General features: G+C 55.2%; 2 protein-coding genes across 2 annotated transcripts; one reads left to right on the top strand and one right to left on the bottom strand.

Annotated features, from left to right (window-relative positions):
* The first annotated feature begins 1136 nt into the window (after window positions 1-1136).
* On the top strand, window positions 1137-7883 carry LOC119114068 (uncharacterized). The gene is made up of 3 exons (XM_037238291.1): window positions 1137-1215; window positions 7239-7655; window positions 7806-7883. The coding sequence occupies exons 2-3, from the start codon at window positions 7257-7259 to the stop codon at window positions 7881-7883; spliced, it is 477 nt and encodes a 158-aa protein (XP_037094186.1). The 5' UTR covers window positions 1137-1215; window positions 7239-7256.
* Window positions 7884-10933: 3050 nt separating this feature from the next.
* LOC119114358 (ubiquitin carboxyl-terminal hydrolase 5) lies at window positions 10934-14034 on the bottom strand. The gene has a single exon (XM_037238558.1). It carries the CDS (start codon window positions 13988-13990, stop codon window positions 11609-11611), a length of 2382 nt encoding a protein of 793 aa, XP_037094453.1. The 5' UTR covers window positions 13991-14034; the 3' UTR covers window positions 10934-11608.
* Window positions 14035-21535: the final 7501 nt, after the last annotated feature.

Genomic DNA, 21535 nt, shown 5'->3' on the forward strand with positions numbered 1-21535 from the left:
TCCGCACGTGTCGCGTGTCATTCGTTAGTCATGCCAGCGCCGGCCCGTGCTGGAAGCACTGGCGGCCGCCGTCACGCCCCCCCCCCCCCTTCCCCCCCCCCCCGACAGAGATGGACCTCAGCACGGGGTCCTCCGCGCCAGCCCCGCACCGCCAGCGACAGGGCGCCATGCCACGCCGGCGACCTGTCACGAATCGTGTGACCCCGTGACCCCTCACCCGCGACGCTGTCGGCTCGGGGCCAGCAGCACCCGGCTCGCTTTGCCGGACCGCTTGCGGCCCGTCCACCGAGACGAAGACGTGGACGGACGGTCCACCGGGACGTGGGTTCACCCGGCGGTGCGGTGTGGAGCAGGCCTCGGAGCGGCGACTTGCAAGCGTCCACCGGCCGCTGCCGGCGGTGTCCGGAAGCAGTCCACCCACGCGCCATTAACTTAATGCCGGCTGGGGTGCTGAGACGCTGGCAGGCGGGCATTTCAGCGTCTTGTTTCAGGGCGGAGTCGTGGGTAGCGCAGCCGCCACTGCAGCTGGAGAAGGCATTAATTTTCTACTCGGGCGGGCCAGTACGGCCCCATCATTGCATCTAATCCGATGCTTATTGTTTGCGTCTCGTAACCACTTGCTGCATTGGTTTTTGACGCCTTTCGCAGTAGATGAGGTACTTATACCTGCAACACGAATGCGTGCGAACAGCGGTATTTCAACGCTCACCATCATGAGGTTTGCCCTCGGGGAAAACCATCGAGAGCTGTTCGCAATGTATGCGGAAGCCGCTGCTCCGTCAAGCCGTGACCTTTCTCCGTCTTAGAGTCCGGGCCGACGATGCCTGCATATTTGACGCCGATTGGGTGGCGTTCGTCGGTGACGCTGACCCGTCAGGCTCGACACCGCCCCGATAAGATCGTCTCTCACTGCCTCTCTCTCCGCCCACCACCCGGCCGTCGGCTCAGCAGTGTTGACTGGCGATGTCTGCGTCGGCCGTCGGAGTTTGAGAGCCACCGGCTCCGTCGTCGCGGCGGCGTTTGAGAGGCCCTGGCCCCAGATCGATGCAGGTCGCGGCGGCCGCCTGGCCGGCCGGCGAGCCGCCGGCGCGCCGGAGCACGCGAGCCGGGAGCACCGCCTGCGGCACGCCGGAGCACACCGGAGCACCGCCGGAGCACGCCGGAGCACCACAGACCGCGCCCGTCGCCCGCGGGCCGACCAGGGCCGCCAGGCAGGTAATGTGTCGTTGCTTCGCTTTAATAGGTTATTGAGCGGGGTACCGACGGCAATGACGGCCGAAGGGCGTGTGTACGGCTCGTCCGACCATAGCGCTGCAACTTTCCCAGGCCCAACATTCGTGGAAAAAGGCGACGCTATGCGTTGGGACAGCGTCACGTACATGCACATGCATGCATATGCATGCCGAGGTGGTCTGCGCTGAATGACGGGACTCCTGCCAGACAGCGGTAGCTGATGTATGTACGCACCCACTTGGGATCGATGTTCACAGCTTCGCCGGCGGTCGTTTCAGACGCTTGAGGCAATCTCTGGGATGTGGAGGCCGAAATACGTTTCATCAATAAACTACCGAACGGCAATCACGGCACTGAAAAACGGCTAGCACGGCGCTATTGAGCTTTGATTCAGTTGAACGGTCAGAGCGAAATTCGGGAAAAACGTCATCATTTACTCACCGCTTTCAGTCGGGCCTCGCTGCGTCATCCAGTCGTAAATGCATGCAAAAGTAACGACTTCTTAAAAGAGAAGGACGGGGAAGGACGCGGGCTCTACGACACAGTGCCTGCTTGCCTCGTTCCCGAAAGGTCACGGGGTCAAAAAACATCGCCGCACCAGCGCCGACCCGCCGCAGTAATGGGCGCCGCGGAGCGCAGCAGCGATCACCGCCCGCATCCGTCTTGGGACAATCAAAAGACGGAAACCACATGGCCCCATGGATCAACGGCGCAATTTTCGCAGCCGAAAATGCAAGATTGTGATGAATTAGACGTTGCGACAGTGCGGAATACGACGCAGCCGATGCCCCCCCCCCCCCCCCCCCTCCCCCTGTCCTGTGGCAACTGGCGATGCAAGTCCCCGAGTTTGAGATATGTGGGCTCCTCGGCGAGCCCGAGGTGCCGAAGTCCAGCATCGGTTGGCGTGCCTAAGCAACCTCTATGCGCGCGCGTACCTGTTGCGGCGTACACCACGACTAATGACGAACCGTTTGGCGTTCCAGTCAGCTTGGTACGGCCTTGTTGCCTATCGTTCCGCGGCAACAACGCGGCGTGCTTCCATGCATGTCGAAGGACGCCGTGATTCTTTCACGGCCCGCATCGGTGCCGGTTGGCTTGATACACGGCCGAAAGATCCCCCGAAAGATCCGCTTCGGGTGGCGTGGACTATCATCAGGCCTTAAATATTGTACGTTGGGCCTGCATGAGTCCGTGTGGAGCACATTATGTCCAGCAACAGACGATTTTTGGGCAGGGGTCCGACTTCACGACTTCACGGCGTTGCGTGGGCGCTGGTGATCCAGCTGTCAGAAAAGCCAGGGCCGTCGAAGCTCACGTTGGAGGGATTCTTCGATCATGCGTCCATCAAGTGGGAAAACGCGTCAGTTCCTGTGTCCCTTTGCGTTGCAGCACGTGAGTTCTCGAGTAGGTGACACGTAGGTATGACTGGTTTTAGTTACGAGTGGTGAGTCCTCGCTTTTCATCACCGTCCTGCATTTAGCGCAGCGGTACGCATCACACGACTAGAAGTTTCGAAATTTCTTGATCGCGGCATTTTACAGACATATTGGAAAACTATTACTGTAGTTGGATGGGGACGGGACCTGACACTAAATGGGGCTTGGGGGTACCTGGACTGATACGCAATGCTGGCCCATTAAATAAATTAGGTCTACTATGTCTGGTTTGAAGCCACTGTCTCATGACCTTTTCTCTTTAGTTGAACAAGCATACCCTTCAATGGTCTGCTCTGCTTCCCCTCACCACTTCTTCGCTTCTTAGAACGAGGATTTGTCGTCTTGGAAAAATGATGGCCAGCACCGGTTTAGTGAAAACATGGCATACGCACTCGAATCGGGGAAAGTATTTGTTACGCTCAGTGGGTCACGGTTCAACACCCACTGTACGATTATCTTGGAACAGCAAAGAACAGCGAATGCAGCGCCACAAATGTCCGCGCAGTGCGGACGGTGGAGTGGACAGTGAACAGCGGTCAGTGAACAGTGGCCAGTGGACAGTGAACAGTGTACAGTAGACAGTGGACAGTGGACAATGGACAGTGGACAGTGGACAGTGGACAGTGGACAGCGGACAGTGGAAAGTGGAAAGTGGACAGTGGACAGTGAACAGCGGACAGTGGACAGCGGACAGTGGGCAGTGGACAGGGAACAGCCACGTCCACCCCTGCTAATCGTGTGTGGACAACACCGCCATCCACTTTAAATGAACCTTTAAATGAACAGTTTCGCTATCAAACCGATGGTCTTCCGTGGCGCCGATGGGCGTATTCGATTAGTTCAGTGATCGAACATGAGATATGTGCGCTTTGGGATGGGGCGTAGTGAAACTATTGCCGGAACGTATTAAGAGGAGACGAATGGGGCAATAAATCGCCGTAAAGTTCTATCGCCGATAACTTTTCGTGCGTGTTGCCATCTCGTGTTCTTTATATTGGTATGCTACCTTCTCATCAGCACATAACTTTGCACTAGCTGCCCGTTTTATTCGCTGCGCTTCCCCTCAAACTGATAATCGTGATGGCGTGGCATCTGGAGAGCGTGGTGAGCAGGGCTTACGGCGCATTTAGCGAGCCCGCCATAGCTGCTGCCCTATTAAGATATATTCAAAACGACGTGTTTAACTCTTAGGTTTCAACGTTTCATTACATGTGCCCAGCTCGATAGCTCAGCTGGTTAAAGTGTCTGCCTTCCGATCCACCCACCCATGGTGGGCTGAGTTTAAGTCGCTTTAGGCGCTCGCTATATCGCTATCCTTCACAGACTTGGCTGCGACCGGTGGCAGCGTTCGCACCCGAGGTCAGGTGACGTCAAAGGCAGGACGGACCGCGCCTAATATTGCACCACGCCAACTTGGCCACAAAATTCTGCCGTTGACCTGGAATTGCATGATCCGATCGCACGGGTCAGGGGGTATGGATCAGGGTTCATTCAACGTGCGCTGCTCAGCGTGAGCTCTGATCCCGGAAATCCATGCACTCAAAAGGTTCGGATTAACCCTAAAAAACGCTATAAATGTGCACATCCTCGTTTTCTCGTGCAGCTCTACGACCAACCTCCCACCGTTGCATGCGCCAGGTCGACCTCGCTCCTCCCCCTCCTTCCTCGGTCCGCTCTGACCTGACGGACGGGCGGGCCGGATCCTCGCTCGGCACCCCAGGCACGACCTCTGGACGAGTGCCTCTTGCTGTTCCCGGCGTCCCGTTCCCCGGCGCCCCGCAGGCCGGCGGCCGCCACCGCCGCAGGCGACCCCCGCCACTGTCAATATTTGGACGGCCGTCATTGTGTGAGCGTCCTTTTGGGAGTGGAACCCTTCACCCTTTAGCGGTGTAGGATCTGCTCGCTTTTATTGTGTAAATATTTGTTTTCAGCGTTTGGTTAAATGTTCCATGTCGGAACCCCCCCGTGGGAAAAGTTTCAATGTGGCGGTTTCGGTTTTTCAGCGGATGTTTCAGTGTGACTTGGCGCTTATGGCACGTTCTGGCAGAGTCGGGATAAAGTCGCCGGTAATGTCGCCAGCTCGTGTACGCTCACCATTTTGCTCGCGAATGCCATCTTCGGTACTCGATTGGCGCTATTGCTATAAGAGCTTGTTCGTTACACTTTGCGTCAGACTTAGCCCACCCGTTTGCGCGAGACAAGTACGAACGCGCTTCTGGTTCGCCTACCTGGTTGAACCAGAACGGGCCTGGCGGTAAAACGGTAACGTCGCGGAGAATAACGTGGTGCCTGAGTTCTGGAACTTATAAACCACTTACACCAATTACATGCGGCAGCCTCCTGCACACATCAGTACGGTCTCACTTCTTGCCCTGCTCGAGGTCCGGAGATACGATGCAAATCTCTAAAAGCCTCCGGAGACGGCGGATCCACGGCCTGTTGTACGCGAGACTCGTTTTATATGTAGCCATTAGGTCTGCATTTTGTTTTACCTAGGCACCATCTAGTGGGCTCCATTGGTTATCTCAGGATGGGTGCCCATCAAGCTGCTCCCCTCTTCTCCTTCCCCGTAAAAATCCTGGATGTGTCCCTGACCACTCCTACCGATCGCCGTTGAGATCGCCAACATATTCTTGGCAGTTTCACACCCATTTAAAGGACGCTGTAATGCGACATTTGTTATGGCGAGACAACCATTTTCCTATGCAGTGGACAGCCGTGCTAGCAGGCTTGCCCCTGATATCCCTTGGCTGGAATCGATTCCGATTCTGGCTCACGATTCCGACCCGTGCAGGCGAGCGCAAATTGGATTGTACTCTAGTTCCAACTCAAGGAGACCAGGCTTGGTTCCGGAGCCGATTCCAATGATTTGTTTCCGGAAACAAAAGTCAAGGAGGCAACCCGACCTATAGTCCTTATAAAAGCCTGACACGCGACACATAAATGACACGTTCAATTTGAAAACAATGCACTCACATATCCCACCCCATTATGCGCATATTTCGTCTGTAAGGCTTGAACATATCCAGCTACTTGCATTGCCATTTGAGTCGATTCACCGACGACTCGTTTGACTCAGCTCCGCCCACAGGTCACGGCGAAGCACCAAGGAAATCCTCCCTCACCCCGCAAAAGTGTTCAATATCGGAGTCGATTCCGGCTCCATTCGAGGTCAAGCCGTCTGCATGGTACACGTGGCCGTCTCGTGCCTGCATGACACGCCCGGCCGTCTCGCGCCTGCATGGCACACATCAATTCCGCCAGCCCGCTCAAAGCTGCGGGGAGACGCCCTGATCGCGTCGCTGACGGGCGTATGCGGGGCATGTTAGCATATGATAGCCTATTGCAAGAACACGCGTGAAGAAAGCCTGAGAAAAGGGTTTACCTAGGTGCTCGAAGTTAGCTACAGAAGTACACCCCGAATATTTTTTGTAGGGAACGCCACGCGGGTCGTCGCGCACCCTTTAAGAAGCGACGCTGACCCCAGTGGCCATACCAGCGCGCGGGCATGAGCCTTTGCGTGAACTTCCTCTGAGGCCGGCAGTGACCGCAAATGGGTAATGGCATAGAGAAAAAATGTGTAAGAGTGGTCCGCGGATTTTAAAGCGTTTCAGTGCGAGGTAATTGAGCATCTTGACGTCATCCAACGTAAAGTTAAGACGGGCGGAAGACCGCCTAGTACCTTCCCTCTCTCCGCTCCTCATCCAAAGCACGGCCACATGCTTCTCATTATCCATTTATGAAAAATGCTGCATGACAGGCAGAACGGATGAACGTATGGATTTACAATAATTCCATAATCTATTCGCTCAGTTCGTTACAGCTATTCATGCTTAATTATTTATCGACTGCTTACAGTCGTATCTTGAGAGGCTGAGCACAAGCGCAGCCTTTCTTGTCAGTCTGCCAGCGATATCATGTTACCCGGGTGAGATGTTGGTACAGTTCTTCTGTGAGTGTAATTTGAACGGCTAATGAGCATCTCCCTGCGCCCTCAGGCGGACCTCTGGGCCTCTCCCCGTATCCTCAGGAGACGGACCTCTGAGTCTCTCCCCGTGTCCTCTGGCAGACCGTTGAGCCCCTCCCCGTGTCCTCAGACGGACCTCTGAGCCTCTTCCCGTGTCCTCAGGCGGACCTCTGAGCCTCTCCCCGTATCCTCAGGAGACGGACCTCTGAGTCTCTCCCCGTGTCCTCTGGCAGACCTTTGAGCCCCTCCCCGTGTCCTCAGACGGACCTCTGAGCCTCTTCCCGTGTCCTCAGGCGGACCTCTGAGCCTCTCCCCGTATCCTCAGGCGGACCTTTGAGCCCCTCCCCGTGTCCTCAGACGGACCTCTGAGCCTCTTCCCGTGTCCTCAGGCGGACCTCTGAGCCTCTCCCCGTATCCTCAGGAGACGGACCTCTGAGCCTCTCCCCGTATCCCCAGGTGGGCCTCTAAGCCTCTTCCCGTGTCCTCAGGCGGACCTCTGAGCCTCTCCCCGTGTCCGCAGGCAGACCTCCGAGCCTCCCCTCCTAAACCTACTCCTCCCCGTGCCCTCAGGCAGATCTTTGAGCCTTTCCCCGTGTCCGCAGGCGGACCTCTGAGCGGCGATGCGCGGTGTGCAGGGCGCAGCGCTGCGCCGCCAGCGCAGCCGCCTGGAGGCACAGCAGCGGCGCGGCACGAGCCTCTCGCTGGAGGGCGCCACCGAGCAGCTGCGCCGACCATCCACACAGTCGCTGGCGCAGCCCAGCGGCCTCATCTGGGGCATCACACTCTTCCACATTGGCCTGGTGTTCCTCGTCATCGGCTTCCTCATGGTCATTACGGCCATGATCCCCGGCTACATGGAGAAGGCCGAGGCGTACGACCTCGTCGGCACCGGCACGTTCTTCGTCGTGCTCGGCGGCGTGCTGACGCTCATCAACCGCGTCATCACGCGGCGCGAGGAGGACTCGCTCGGCAAGTACGTCACGGGCCGGCTGGCGCGCTCGCGCAGCGGCGGCCGCCTCGTGCGCGACCCTGAGTCGATGCTGACGCCGGCGGCGCCGCGCCGCCAGCCGCCGGCGCCGGCCGGCGGCTCGCCGCTGCCGCCGGTGCACACCCGCCGCCCGTCTACCGCGGTCGTCAACGACGTGCACGTGCACGTGCTGGACGGCCAGGCGAAGGACGCGAACGGCGCGCGAGCACCGGCGGCTGGGAACGACGGCGCGCAGAAGACGGCGGCGCCGAAGGTGTAGGTGGCGCCAGCGGTCGCGCGTGGTGCTGTTCCACGCAGATGGCGCTGCAGCTTCGGCTGGCGCCTGGAAGGAACCGTTCGACGTGTTGCTCGGAGCGGGGGAGATGTGGTGCGCTCTAGTGAGATGAGGTTAGTGGATGGCTGGTCTTGCATGTTTCTTTGCAGGCTTGGCTATTTCTACGCAATGATTTTGTATTTTGACTTATCGACAATGTGATAAAGGTTAACGTTTCTACGCGACGAGTCTCGAGGCCTGCTCAGCTTCTTTTAACGTACATGTCCTCAGATATTGTGTACAAATGCCACGCATATTTATTTTCATAACGACTTGCGTTTGTATGCGAAGGAGCCTGATATCTGTCATGCGCGCGGATGGAGTCCATCACAGGCAGACCCGAACGTGTCCTTTTTCGAATTTACCATTCGCTTATCATCGGGCTTCGTGGTTATGTATCATAACGTGTACAAATTAGGTTTAGCGCCATATTTATGCATGCGCGTGCTCGTTCACTGGATACTGCGTGACGCGCCCGGCCGCGCCCGACCATTCGTGACAAGATGCGTGTCCTCTTGAAAACCCCTCGACAGAGCTGGAAGTGAAGCGACACTGCCAGAACCCGATGTATTACGCGCACAAAGCTCGTGCACGCGCGCGCGGTTCACACAGCATGCTTGGAATCACTCCAGGGAATCCCCGTTGGCCCTTTTAGGCGTGCGTCGAGCACTTCTTGACCGCATATTCCACGCCGGATGTCATGCAAGGACGCATCATGCGCACGCGCTCAGGCAGTCTAGGCCAGATTCCCCGTTGGATACTCATAGGGGGGGGGGGGGGGGAGGGGCTGATGGCAGCCGGCGTTGAGTTGTTTAACCGTGTGTCGCCTCGCGACGGTGTGGGCAATGGACGCTCGGCTTATGGTCGTACAGGTGTCGGGTGTCAAAGCGCGAATGATATGAGGGAGAGACTTGGGGCATTTTGCCACATGCTTGTCCGCAAAGCATGTTTTTAAAAGCATTTATCCTAGATATTGTCACTGAGAGTGTGAGAGGCGCACCTGCTGAAATAATGCCTGCTGACCCTGGTTGACAGCGTTTCGCGTGGTCTGGTGTGTGCCCTGCGCAGCTGGAAGATGCTGCGAAATGAATGTCACGGGCGTCTGTGCTATGTCCGAAGTTGATGTGTGAGCAATCGCGCAGAATCGCCGCTCAACAATTTTTGCTCTGGAAAGTAGGTAAAGGCGTAGGAGCTTGGTTGTTTAAATCGCAAAGTAGGGCAATAAAAAGCGCGACGAATACATAGGGCGGAGAACATGTTAGTCATGTAGGGTGCATGTTACGTTCATGTATGTTCGTGTTTACCCGCCGTTGTAGTTACGTGGTGTCTGATGCGGGTGCATGCGAGTGCGAGCGCTCATGAACGCGAGTGCGTGCGCGCGTGCCCGCGTGCGCGTGGGCGCGCGTGTGTGTGTTCCGTGTGTAGCAGGTGCCCCTTCCTGGCACCGTTAGATGGTTATTTCGCAGCAGCCGAGACAGATTCCGAATAATGTCCGATTCGAATCCTGCCAGGGGTCGATGATACTGCCCGACTGAAGACTGTTCGCATCAGAACGCATCAATTATTCAAACCCTCGCGCCACCTCCGCCCCAATCGACCGGTTTGTAACCCGGTATTCCCTGCCAACAGCTCGCTTTAAAAACCTGTTAAGTTCCCTGACACACGTGCTTTGTTTGCCCTCATTGCTCATAATGCTCGGATAATGAGTGCATATACCGCTTGTCTGACGCCTCGCTTTTCCGTGCCGGCACCAGGTCGCGGTTCATAGACGGCGTTCCGATTCGCTTTGGTACAGAGCTTTCACCGGGTTGACCTGGAGCCAGTCACACGGTGATCAATACATTTCCACGTCCACGGCACGGCTGTGACGCAACAGAGGGCCGCGAGCTCGCGAACTTGCGAGTCTGGCTCGGCTGTGACGCAACGGAGGGCCGCAAGCCCTCGAGCCCGGCTCGGCTGTGACACAACAGAGGGCCGCGAGCCCGGCACGGCTGTGACGTAACAGAGGGCCGCAGCCCCGGGCCCGGCTCTGCAAGAGAACGGCAGAGCGAAGCCGCCGGTCAACCCGAGCGGGAAGAAAATGTGGCGCACTTCTCGCCAAACCGAGCGAGTCGCGCTACCGGTGGCGAGTGAATACGTGAGCCGTGTTTGTGGTGAAGCACAAATGTGACGCAGGCCTGACTTGCTTGCCTGGTTGGTTGGCTGACTGACTGACTGACTGACCTGGTACCATGTGCTTCGTCAGTTTATGGTTCTGAGCGGAGACCCGTCATCCATCTGGGAGGAGCTCACCTTTGCGCTGGGTCTCAAGAAAATACCCTCCCGTAGCGTGGAGCGTGTGTGCTGCAGCTTCCACTCTCCCAACTGTGCGCTGGCTGAAGAACATCCATCGGGCCTGAACCCCCAGGGTCTTAACTATCAGACCCCCCCCCCCCCGAGGGCCCATCCTGCTTTTATCACTTCAAAATCTGCACGGTGTTGCTTTCCAGTCAGGTTTCCAGTTTCCTACACGGTTGCTCTCCCCGATGTTCGCGCAGGTGAGCGGTCCCTGCGACCTCCGCTCAAGATTCTCCGGATGATAACGTGGGACCCGCCTAGTGTGAGTTCTGAACCAACCGTCCCCCGCCCGAAAAGCACAGGACACTCGGTGCTTCCTCCGACCGTACGCTGTTGTTGAAGCCCCCCCCCCCCTCCCCCCCCCCCCCACCCCCCACCGCCCCGACCGGAAGAAGCCTGCCGCCGAGCTTAAGTCACGGAGCGCTTCAAACGAGCCATATCACTACGCGTGACGTGGCAGGGGGAAAAAGTGGAGCAGCCTGGGGTCACCTCTAAAGACAAAAACGCCACCGGCGCGTTGTCTTCTGCAAGCCCTGGCGCAACGTTATCCAGGTCGGCGGAATTGATGAGGGCCTTTGCAGGGCGGTCGATCGCCGGCCCCGCGGAGGACACCGACGCATGAGCTCCTCACCGCGACAATGCTGCGCGACACGCCCGGCGAACTCATGAACGCAGGTATATTGAACACTCGTCCGTCGGCTCTCACTTGCAGAGAACGGGAGAGCGGCGCACACCAGAGCAGAAGTGTATCACCCAACTGCCGCGTGCGAGGCACACGTGCGCAGTGAGAAGTTAGCCACGCGAGCGCGCGATCCCAACTCCGCGCGAGCGCGCGATCCCAACTCCGCGCGAGCGCACGATCTCAACTCCGCGCGAGCACGCGATGCCAATTCCGCGCGAGCACTCGATGCCAACTCCGCGCGAGCGCTTGATGCCAACGCCGTGCAAGCACGTGATGCCAACTCGGCGCAAGCGCACGATCCCAACGCCGCGCGAGCACGCGATGCCAACTCCGCGCGAGCACTCGATGCCAATTCCGCGCGGGGGCGTGATGCCTTGTCACCCACCTCAACCGGCAGGAGATCAACCGGCAGCCGCCGTACCTCGCTATCGAAACAGGTCGGCGTGGCGCTGTCCGATCATCTGCGAACGGTGCACTTCGTCCGCGCGAGGCCGAGGACGCCGGCCGGGCGGGCGTCCGTCCAGCGCGGTGACGGGACTGCCCATCCGCCCCTTGTCGGCTGCGGCTGTCATGCCAGCCCGAGGCGGGGGTGCCCTCACATAGCAGCACGAAAGCCGCGCCGAGCGGCGGCGGCGGCGGCGGCGAGGCGGTACTACTGGCAGCGCCGGTACAGGTAGAGGTAGGCGAGCTCACGCGGGGGCCGGCGGCTCTCCGCCACCTTCTCGTCGTTGAAGATGCACCAGCGGCCGTCCTTGAGGATGTGGCACACGTAGTGCCCCACCATCGTGCTGCTCCCCATGTGGGAAATGAAGGCGACCAGCTGGTACTTGCCGGCGCCGTCGCGGTAATGCTCGCCGGCCGGCGTCGGCTCCTCGCCCAGCTCGGCCTGGTGGCTGAAGATCCAGTCGGCGGCGCGCTCGACGCTGTTGTCCGTCTCGCGCAGCGCGCGCTCCGCCTGCGAGGTGGTGAAGCCCATCGACACGATCAGCGCTACCGCCTCCGGGTCGGCGCGGAAGGCGCCAGCCGCCGGCTGCGTGCCCGGCACGACGAACGGCGCCGCGAAGTCCTCGTCCGTCATGTGCTCCATGATCCAGTTCATGGCGGTTTCGACGCCCGAGTTCTGCGTGTTGTAGAGCGCGCGGCGGCAGGCCTCTGTCGGGAAGCCCATGTCGGCCAGCTGCGCCAGCACGGCGGCGTCCAGCTGCGGCTCGGCGGCCGCCAGCTGCGCCGCCGGCTCCGGCAGCAGCTCCTCGCCCGGCTGCAGGCCGCCGCCGCGCAGGCAGCTCAGGTCCAGCTCGTCCGGCATCGCCACCGCCACGTCCAGCTTCTTGGGCAGCCAGTCGTCGCCGACGGTGAACTTCTGCAGCTGCACCAGCAGGAAGTCGGGGAACGAGGCCAGCCGCACCGTCTGCAGCGCCGTCGTCTTCGCGTCCAGCGCCGTCGAGTAGAACTGCTCGACGCGACGCTCGGCGGCGAACGCCTCCAGACACGCCTCGAAGGGGATGTTCGCGCGCACCGGCGGGCCGGCGTCGGCGCCGCCGGCCGCCGCCTTGCGCGCCTCGTACTCGCGCACGGCCTCCTTGTTCGTGGCCGCTTCCAGCGGGATATGCAGCGGCAGGAAGAACTCGGTGCGGTCCGAGTACTTGACGCGGTGCGAGCCAGTGCACTCGACGCGCTCCTCCACGCGGAACCGGAGCGCGTCGGTCGGGTCGGTGCGATGCCGCGAGGCGCGCGACACCAGGTTGATGAGGTGCAGGATGAACTCCTGCGCGTCCTGCTGCCGCTTGCCGGAGAACTCCGCGTGGCCGCGCCCCACCACGCTCTTGAAGGTGAACGGCTCGATGCCCGGCTGGCCGCCGGCGGCGGCGGCCGGCTCCTCCGGCTGCTGCGAATACCGCCCCGACAGCAGGCCCTGCGCCAGCTTGCACATCTGCGCGTCGAAGTCGTCCGGCACGCGCGCCGGCTCGAGCGCCGCCAGCGTCGCCTCGGCGCCGGCGAAGTACCGCTCGACAAAGTCCGGCACCGTGAACATCACCTGCATCACGCTGTTCATGTAGCACGAGTTGCCCAGGTTGCGCAGACCCGTGTAGCCGGGCCCGTACAGCGGCTTCAGCTGCTCACCTTCCTCCTGGATCGTGGCCCACTCGCCCACGCGCTTGTTCATCTCGATCTCCAGCTCGACCATCGACTTGTCCGTCTTCTCCATCGCCTGCACGTTGATGCCGAAGTGGGCGAGGTGGCGGCCCAGTTGCGGGTCCAGCACCATGTCGTCCTCGTCGTAGGAGAAGACGTCGGCGCGGCCGTCGGCGCTGATCGTCCCCAGCTTCACGGCCAGCGGGTAGCCCGTCTTCTGGTAGTACTCGACCGCGTGGTTGTTGCCGCCCGTGCCGTCGAAGAACCTTCGCCCACAGAGGATCGCTCCGTCGGTCAGGTTGAGCCAGAGGTTGTCCGTCTTGTCGCACTGCTGACACTGCCAGCCGCGCGGGGCCACGCGCACGCCGTTCTCCAGCTGCCGGAGCGTCTCGGCATGGCGCGAGACCACCCGCACCTCGCCGTCCCACGTGCCGGTGGCCTGCCGCAGCTCCTCGCGCCGGCTGGCCGAGTCGGCTGCCAGCACGGCGGCCACGGCCGCCTGCGCCGCCGCCGGCAGCTCGTCGCAGGGTAGCGGCAGCGTGTGCAGCCCGGGCACCAGCACAAGCGCGTGCCGCCGCTCCAGGCGGCCGCGCTGCGCCTCACCGTCGAAGCCGCCCTCGACGCCGATGGCCAGCCGCGTCACCTTCTTCTCGGGCTCGTCGGCGGCCGGCGGCGGCGGCGGGTGGCGCACGTGCACCACGTGCAGGAACACGCGGCTGCCGGTGCGCGCGCTGAACGCCTCCAGCCGGTCGCGCGCCACGCCCAGGAACGAGCGCATGCACACGTACAGGCCACCCGGCGACTCCGGCGTGTCGAACGAGTAGATGCACTGATCTTTGTAGACCTTGGAGTCGGGTCCGGGCGCGCGGAGCCCGTCCAGATGCGGCCGCAGGGCCTCCATGGCTGCCAGCGTGACGCTAGGTCGGCAGCCGCTCACAGCTTCGGCACCGGTTCAGATCTGCCGGGTGGGGAGCGGGCCTGAGCAAACAGCACATGATGAGAATGCTCGAAATTGGTGAGGGTTCTCTACATGGCAAATGACCACTCAAAAGGGTGATGCAGACCAAAATGCTGGTGAGGGATGGCGGCAGTGATGATTGAGTTAGAATGAGCACAAGTGCCTCTGCTAATGTTGACATCAAAATGCACACACCAAATAAATGGATCAAAATCACAGTGATGGGGCAGGAACACCCATCAGTCGCCACTGCCTGGTTAATGTCAACAAAAAGCATAGAAAAAAATACAATATTTTTCTAGGCCATCTCTGCTGGTGCTGGTGACCCTATTATGGCAGCTATATGAGTAACTGCTCCTCCATTTGTTTCAAACTTAATTTGCCATTTTGTGTCCTAAAAATATTGCTTTGCTAGCAGTTTGCACAGGATCTACAATGATACAGGACATGTCTGACAGCATGACAAACAAAACATAAATGCCTAAAAGCATTGCATTCCAGACATCCTAGACAGTTCCTGGAAAGGTGGTGACACCCCCCCAGACAGGCGGTGCAGTAGAGTGACCAAGACGTCTGCAGGCATTAGTAGGATATGATGGAAAGGTTGGAGACATTCATAAGCTACACCTGAGTTATTACTCTGCAAATCAATCCATCATACTGATTTCATATTATAAATAGGTGTAACAAAGTATTTTGCCCGAATATTTTTGGATGACTTCACTTGACCATTAATGGTGACTTTGTGTGATCTCATCTAATGTGACAAAGACTTGTATACATGCCAGTCATTCACTTACACCATAACAGCCTACAAGACAGAAAACTGCCAGCCTCAGCATGAATACAAAATGACTATGAAAGCTTTTGCCACTGACATCACATGCTGCCATACAACTTTCAACACTCCTTGGCATAGAAACATGAAAGAAATCTGAGATAAAAAAGCCCTTTAGAATGTGTAAAAATAAGTTATTTAAAACTTGGTAGACTTTCTTGCACACAGCACAAGTTTTTTATGCCACCTTTCTTGTTAGTTGTATGCCACCTTTCAAATGCATGAGCAGTTATGTTCATTATCATTAAGTACCCTGGGTCAAAAGCACACTAGCCTTTACCACATATTTAATTTACCATATATGCCATTTAATTCCTAAACATCTCATGTTCACTGATCCCCATTCCATAAGTCATGCTTAAAATCATGCAAAACAAGCAATAAAAGAGCACATTACCAAGCTCAGATAAGAGTGAGACCCTAAATTAAGGAAGTGCAGCCTCTGTGACCTGTATCACTTCAGTCTGTTAGGACTGTCACAAAAACACACTGATTTATAGTTAACAGTCACACCCCACAACCAGCCACGGCGACTCACGACTTCAGACAGGAAATGCCTTCATGCGCAGCATCCAGCAGCCAGCAGTGCTATTGAGTGCAGGGAAAGTGGAGAGCCAGGCCGTATAAAGGAGGATGGCGAGGTGGAAAGCTTGCAAGGTCGGCGGACTGCGGAAACATTCCGTACTAGAACCCCACGTACCCCGTACGCACGCCCCCGGGGACGATAAACAATATAACCGGTGGAAGAAGTGGAAAACTGACGATGATAATGATGTTGACTGGGGTTTAAACGCAAATTAATGGCAACAGTCGCCATCACCAAACAATGCACCTCGTCCACCCTTACCCTTCAGAAGCAAACTCGGATGGAGCGGCACCTGCAACCAGTTTACCCCAGGGTCGTTCGTGACTCGCGACGGAACCTCAGGCGCTTTGCTCGCGACTGTTCCTTGCGAATGACGGCACCCGGCAAACAGTTTTAGGTTCTAAAAACGTTGCACGGAATGCTAATCTGCACTCAAGACGGCTAGATCCTAAAATTGATCATGCTATTAAAACTTGAAGGCGACAATTCATTGCGGCATAATGTAAGGCTACCAAATGCGCCTGATGACAAAAGCGCAATATTTCAGAAAAACACTTTTACTGCAATAAAAGCGATAAATCCACCCTGGTCACGTAAAAGTCGGGTTTCAGAGGAAAATTTCATTTGAGCCACCCCCTCCCATCGCTTGCCGCATGCATCAATGTCCTGCATAAAATTTTGCGTATGTCCATAAGCCATGACCAGACTTGAATACTGAGCATAGCTCTTTGTGACGGTCCCCATTGTCTCAAAATATAAGAGGAGCAATTCCGGTAAGGCCGATGATTTATGCTGAAATATTTTAGCCAGCGGACGTGCGTCGAACTGGCAGGGAATTGATATTTACATCCAGAGAAAATGACGAACCTTTCCACTTTGCTTAAAAGATATCGAAACATGGTATAATTGGCCGCATTATCCCGTTGGCAAGAGCGTACTGCGGGCAGATATAGTTGGTTAGCCGAAACTTAATGGAAGTGTTGAGTGTCAAAATACACCATTTCGCCAGCTCAATTTAAAGAATTGTGCGTTTCTTCACCACGCTTTATTAAAAAACATACTAGCTGTAAATGATACGTTAACGTGTCATGTACAGCTAGTATGCTTTTTTACGTCAACGGTTTAATACGTCACCCGATGTTAACATTAGTCGTCTTGAGTAGCCAGTAACTGAAGAACTTGATGTCATGTTATAACTTAAAGACATTCAGCTTTTGCCCAGCATTTGCCAACGTTTGCCAACAGCTGTTTTGCACTGCTTGGCTTCCTTTTAAATCCCATGGCTAGCCAATAGTGATGTCATCGCGTTCGCCTCTCAAATATTTGCAGGAACAAAGATAGCTGTGGCCTGCAGAGGTCAGCAATTATGTCACACCAAAAGTTGTGTCATATAAACAATTTTCGCCATCTCTTACGAGACCCGGAAAAATCCATGCACACAACAATCATATGGTCGCAGAGAGAATGTTATCCAGCAATAGTGAAATATATATTATATATTACATAAATGTAATATATATTATATAAATGTAATAGTAACCATATTAAGTCACCTAAACTCAAACGTCATGGCATACCTTGCCATACCTTAAATGTCATGACAGCGGGTGCAGATAACATAAAACATGCGTATCAGATTTTTCAAGTCGCGCTTTGTGCGCGAATTGAAATATCTTTCTTTGCGTTTTGGCACTTCCGATGCGCTTATCACATGCGATCGGAAGGCCTCTCTGGGCTTCCCTATACCACAAAACGGTCGAGGGAGATAGCGAAATGCCATCGGCCCTGCAATGGAAACGGAGCGTTTGAAGCGCCTGGTCTTGCCTGTCGGTGCACTGAAATCAAGAGTGACTTTATCCACTCCCCCAAGAGAGGAGTGGCGTAAGCTTTCCTCGGAGGTCCCTTGCTTGCTTTATCAAAATGTCCGCTATGTTTGGGATCAATTGTAATTTACAGCGCGTGAGCACGGGTATTGGTAGGTAATAGCACAGAACAGACATTTTACGAACTTTTTTTCTGCGGCCGTCATCAGGCCACAGCTCTTGCCAAGCATGACTTGTTGCGAGTGTATTAACCCCCACCCTCACAAGATAGAAATTTCCGTCTGGTTAACACTGCTACCAAAATGATTTTAACTTGCTAAGTATAACACCGGCAGGATCGCGCAGGGCACAGCGCGGCTCTCGACCAGCGACCAATCACCGCCACGAGCGCGGCACCGTGAGATGAGCTGTGAGAGGCACGAGTCGCACGTGAGCGCGGTGTCTCGGACATCCAACCACGTGTCTGTCATTCGCCGGGCACGGTGTCTGATCACCAGAGCGACGGGGGCGGTTTTTTTCTGCAGGGTCCGGGCCGCATGAACTCATAAGCAGTCGGCAGGCATCTTTCGGTCCTGAGAAGTGACTTTCACATACCATTCACTGGATGGCGTTCAACCACGCCAGCATACTTGTCAATGCATAACTGTTCTGGAGACATAGTGGTATGCGTGCGGAGAGGTTTTAGGATCCTGATCACCGGCAATTCCTTCATTTTTTTTCTCAAATCTCCACTCCTTTTTCTACGGTTTCCTTTCTAGTCGACGGCGTACATCTTGATTCATGCCCAGTCTTTGGGCCACAACCACGACAAGGTTTTGTGAAGCGGCAGTGATGTTGGCTAATTTAAATATTTGAAACAAAAAGGCATGTCTGTTACTTTGCATCGTGTTGTATTTATCAATGCCCTAAGGGAAAGGAAAGGGAATGAATTTTTTTTTAACAAAATTAACGAAATTATCATTATTGTCATCTATGTACGAGGTCCTGACCAACAGCCTGTTCATGGGCCCCGGCCTGATCAAGGGCCAGAGGGTCCTGAATAAAAATCTAAAGGAGCACCCAATGTCCTCATGGCAAGCGGGAACGCAGGGATCCCGAAGCACATCAATCAATCATCGAGAAGGCTTCGATGAGACCGTCAAGCTGGCCAGATGGTTCTCAGAAACTCGGTGAATACCAACCGCGTCTTGAGACTGAATGAGAGGTCGTTAAATCTCCGCACCATCGTTCATTCTGACTGTATATGTATAAAATGTGTGACGCATAAGAAGTCTGCGCGTTACGAAAAGATCAGTGCCAGCCGCGACGAGTAATCACATTAGTATCAAGGATTGCCGATTTCTTAGTCAGAGCCTGCTGTAAGTGGCCCACTGAACCGTTAACGCCTAGGAACCCAGCACGTCTGTCAGGAGTGTAAATCAGGAAAGTAGGTGGTCCAAGGGGCATTTTGCAGGGAGCGTTTAGTCAGGAGTATTTAATCAAGAGTATTTTGTCAGGAGTATTTAGTCAAGAGTGTGTCGTCAGGGTCATGTAGTCAGGGACATTTAGTCAGGGGTATTTAGTCAGGAGTATTCTGTCAGAAGTATTTGGCCAGGAGTATGTTGTCAGGGGTATTTTGTCAGCGTAGTACCTCAAACAGACCGTTATGTTTTATCTAAACGATTGACGCCCCTGCCAATATCATATGAGCGTTCAGTGCAACTGATTTTGCTTGGCGCGCATGACAATCGGGAGACGGAGCAAATCAAGGCCCGAAATTAATGGTTCCAAGAATGTTTAAGGGGTCAGTGACGAGGAGATGGTAAAGTGAGCTTGAAACGATGAAGCGATCACGGACTGAGAAGTCTCGAAGGAGCAGAATGCCTTGAAAGTTGCACCTTGCAACACCCTTGAAGATTGTACGTTCCCAGACCTACATGGGTTGGCAGTGTTAATGCATATTCATATAAATGCATTTCCGGCCCCGTTTCGATATACAATCTACGTTTGCAGGGCAATCAACGTTTTTATAGAACCCAGAAAAAAAGCCTGACAAAGCCTCTGAGTTACATCAGTTTAGAAAGAGTCCACTGAAGTATCGTATAACTGTAGTGCCGGCAGATTATTACAGATAGCTATTTAACGTCTGTTTCCTTCAGATTATGCCAGCAGATTATTACACACAGTTAGTTAACGTCTGTTTCCTTCAGTTAAGTTAGTTTAAAACACCAACGGAGTTATATCTTAAGGCAGTCTCTGGTTTCTGTTCCAGTTTTGGACGGTTGAAATAAAGATAAGACGAAGAAAATCATGCCTCTCGAAATCAATTTTCCAATATCCGGTGATTTTTTGGAGGGTCTTTCACCATCAGCGAGGCTCTTCGTCCACCCTGTGTGCCCCCCTCCCCCCCCCCCCCTCCGCCGTTATCAAGGCTTCAGCTGCGCTTCTGTGTGCTTGAATTTAGTGCCAATTTGGAGCCTGCGCGCCGTATGTGAATCCCTTCTGATGGGATTTTTTGGCCTTCAGTACGCGTACTAAAGGGCCGCGAAAATAGCCCGCCCTGGAAGATGGGCCAGCGATTAACAGAGGGAGAATTGCTCCTAATGTGCCTGGGTGCCGGTCCCCCCGTAAATAAGATGTGATGAACATAACGCTAACGCGGCGACACATGTGCGCTTTGAGGGAATTCGAGGGGCTCGTGGTTTTTCTCCGCCTTGGCATCACTTATTAACGCTACGGAATATAACGTCTGAGGCAAGGAATTAAGTTTGTTTTAGAAGTAACACGATGTATTGGAAGTTGAACGACCCGGTCGCCCAGCTTTGTAGAGTGCCTGTGTTGCGATTCCCCACCCGTGGTGGGCTGGATTCGGGAGCGTGGGGATCACTTTCAGCGCTCGCTTTTTGCCTTCGTCTGAGATGGTCCGCGGTCGGCAGCACCGGCCGCGCCAAAGGTCAGATGACGTCATAGGGCGGGATGGGCCGTGCCGGGTATTACGCCGCGTCAAACTTTCGCCATAAATTATGCCGTTGACCTGAAATTTGACGATCAAATGATAGGGCCAGGGCTCACGCATCAAGCTCTGCTTAGCGTGGGTTCTGATGCCAGAAATCCATCAGATCAAATGGTTGGAACTAAGCCTTGAAATATTAACAATTCAGCCGTTACTCAATGTAACAAATGTTGTGTCCGGACACCGCGATGACGCAGTGACGTAGTGGGAGCTTTGAGACCAAGCACGAAAGTTTTATGGTACGGAGCTATTTGGTCTCCAGGGGCCAACCAGTTCAATACCAGAAATCACTTCCGGCAAATGGGTCACACGGCCAAGCGACATTTCCTGACAAATCTTCAGTGACATGGGAAGGCTCGTCGATAACTTCTGAGTGTGAAGAGGTGTCGTGTTTTTGCGGACGTTGCGTGCTTTGTCTTCGAGCCCTCTAATTTAATGTTTTCCCCGGTGCCTGATGTCAGGCATTGACTGAGGGTGCAGGAACGACCTGTGTGTCGCCCTTTTGTCTCTGTCTCGGTGACACATAGTGGAAACTATTATACTAAGGCAGCCGATAAAGCTACCAGAAGTTCTCAAAATTGGCTCCGAGTGGTATTCGTATAAACCAGCTCGCGTAACACAATTAGACATCCAGGCCGATTCATTTGTCTTTGACTCCCCGTTGAATTGCTCCACTTAGTTGCTTGCTTAGATTAAATTGCGCCAAGTAATGACTTAAGCCTCCATAAGAGGAAACGCAAGTGATTAGCACATCGACTCCTGGTTACCAAGAAAATGCTGGAGGCAATATCACTAAACATATTTCAACCGTAAAATTCTGGTTCTTGTCCTCTTTTTAAGCTGAACACGCTTTCAAACACAAAAAGGTAACCAACGTTTGCAATTGTAAATGTTGACAAGCGCGTCCGACACCGCTGACAAGTCGAGGGACAGGTTGACAAGTCAAGGGACAAAAGGACAAGTCAAATGAAAATCCATCTCATTATCCTGTGGCGATCTGAGAATCTCGAGATTCGTGTGACGGTACTGGGTGACTTTTCAGAAATTCGTGTCGGTGCTGACGCCGTTTTCGGATCTAAGAGTATCTTATGTGTGATTTCAGTGTTCCAGCGGTGGAATGTTTTAGATGCTGCATATTTTAGCGCTCAGGACACGCCGTAACAAAGGCCACCTCATTATCCTGTAGCGAGTCTGAGGATCTCTAAATCCGTGTGCCCCTGCTTTTTCTTTTGCCGAGCGGTTATCTGAC

The sequence above is a fragment of the Pollicipes pollicipes genome, unplaced genomic scaffold (genome assembly GCF_011947565.3).
Source record: "Pollicipes pollicipes isolate AB1234 unplaced genomic scaffold, Ppol_2.1 Scaffold_7262;HRSCAF=8765_pilon_pilon_pilon, whole genome shotgun sequence".
NCBI lineage: Eukaryota > Metazoa > Arthropoda > Thecostraca > Pollicipedomorpha > Pollicipedidae > Pollicipes > Pollicipes pollicipes.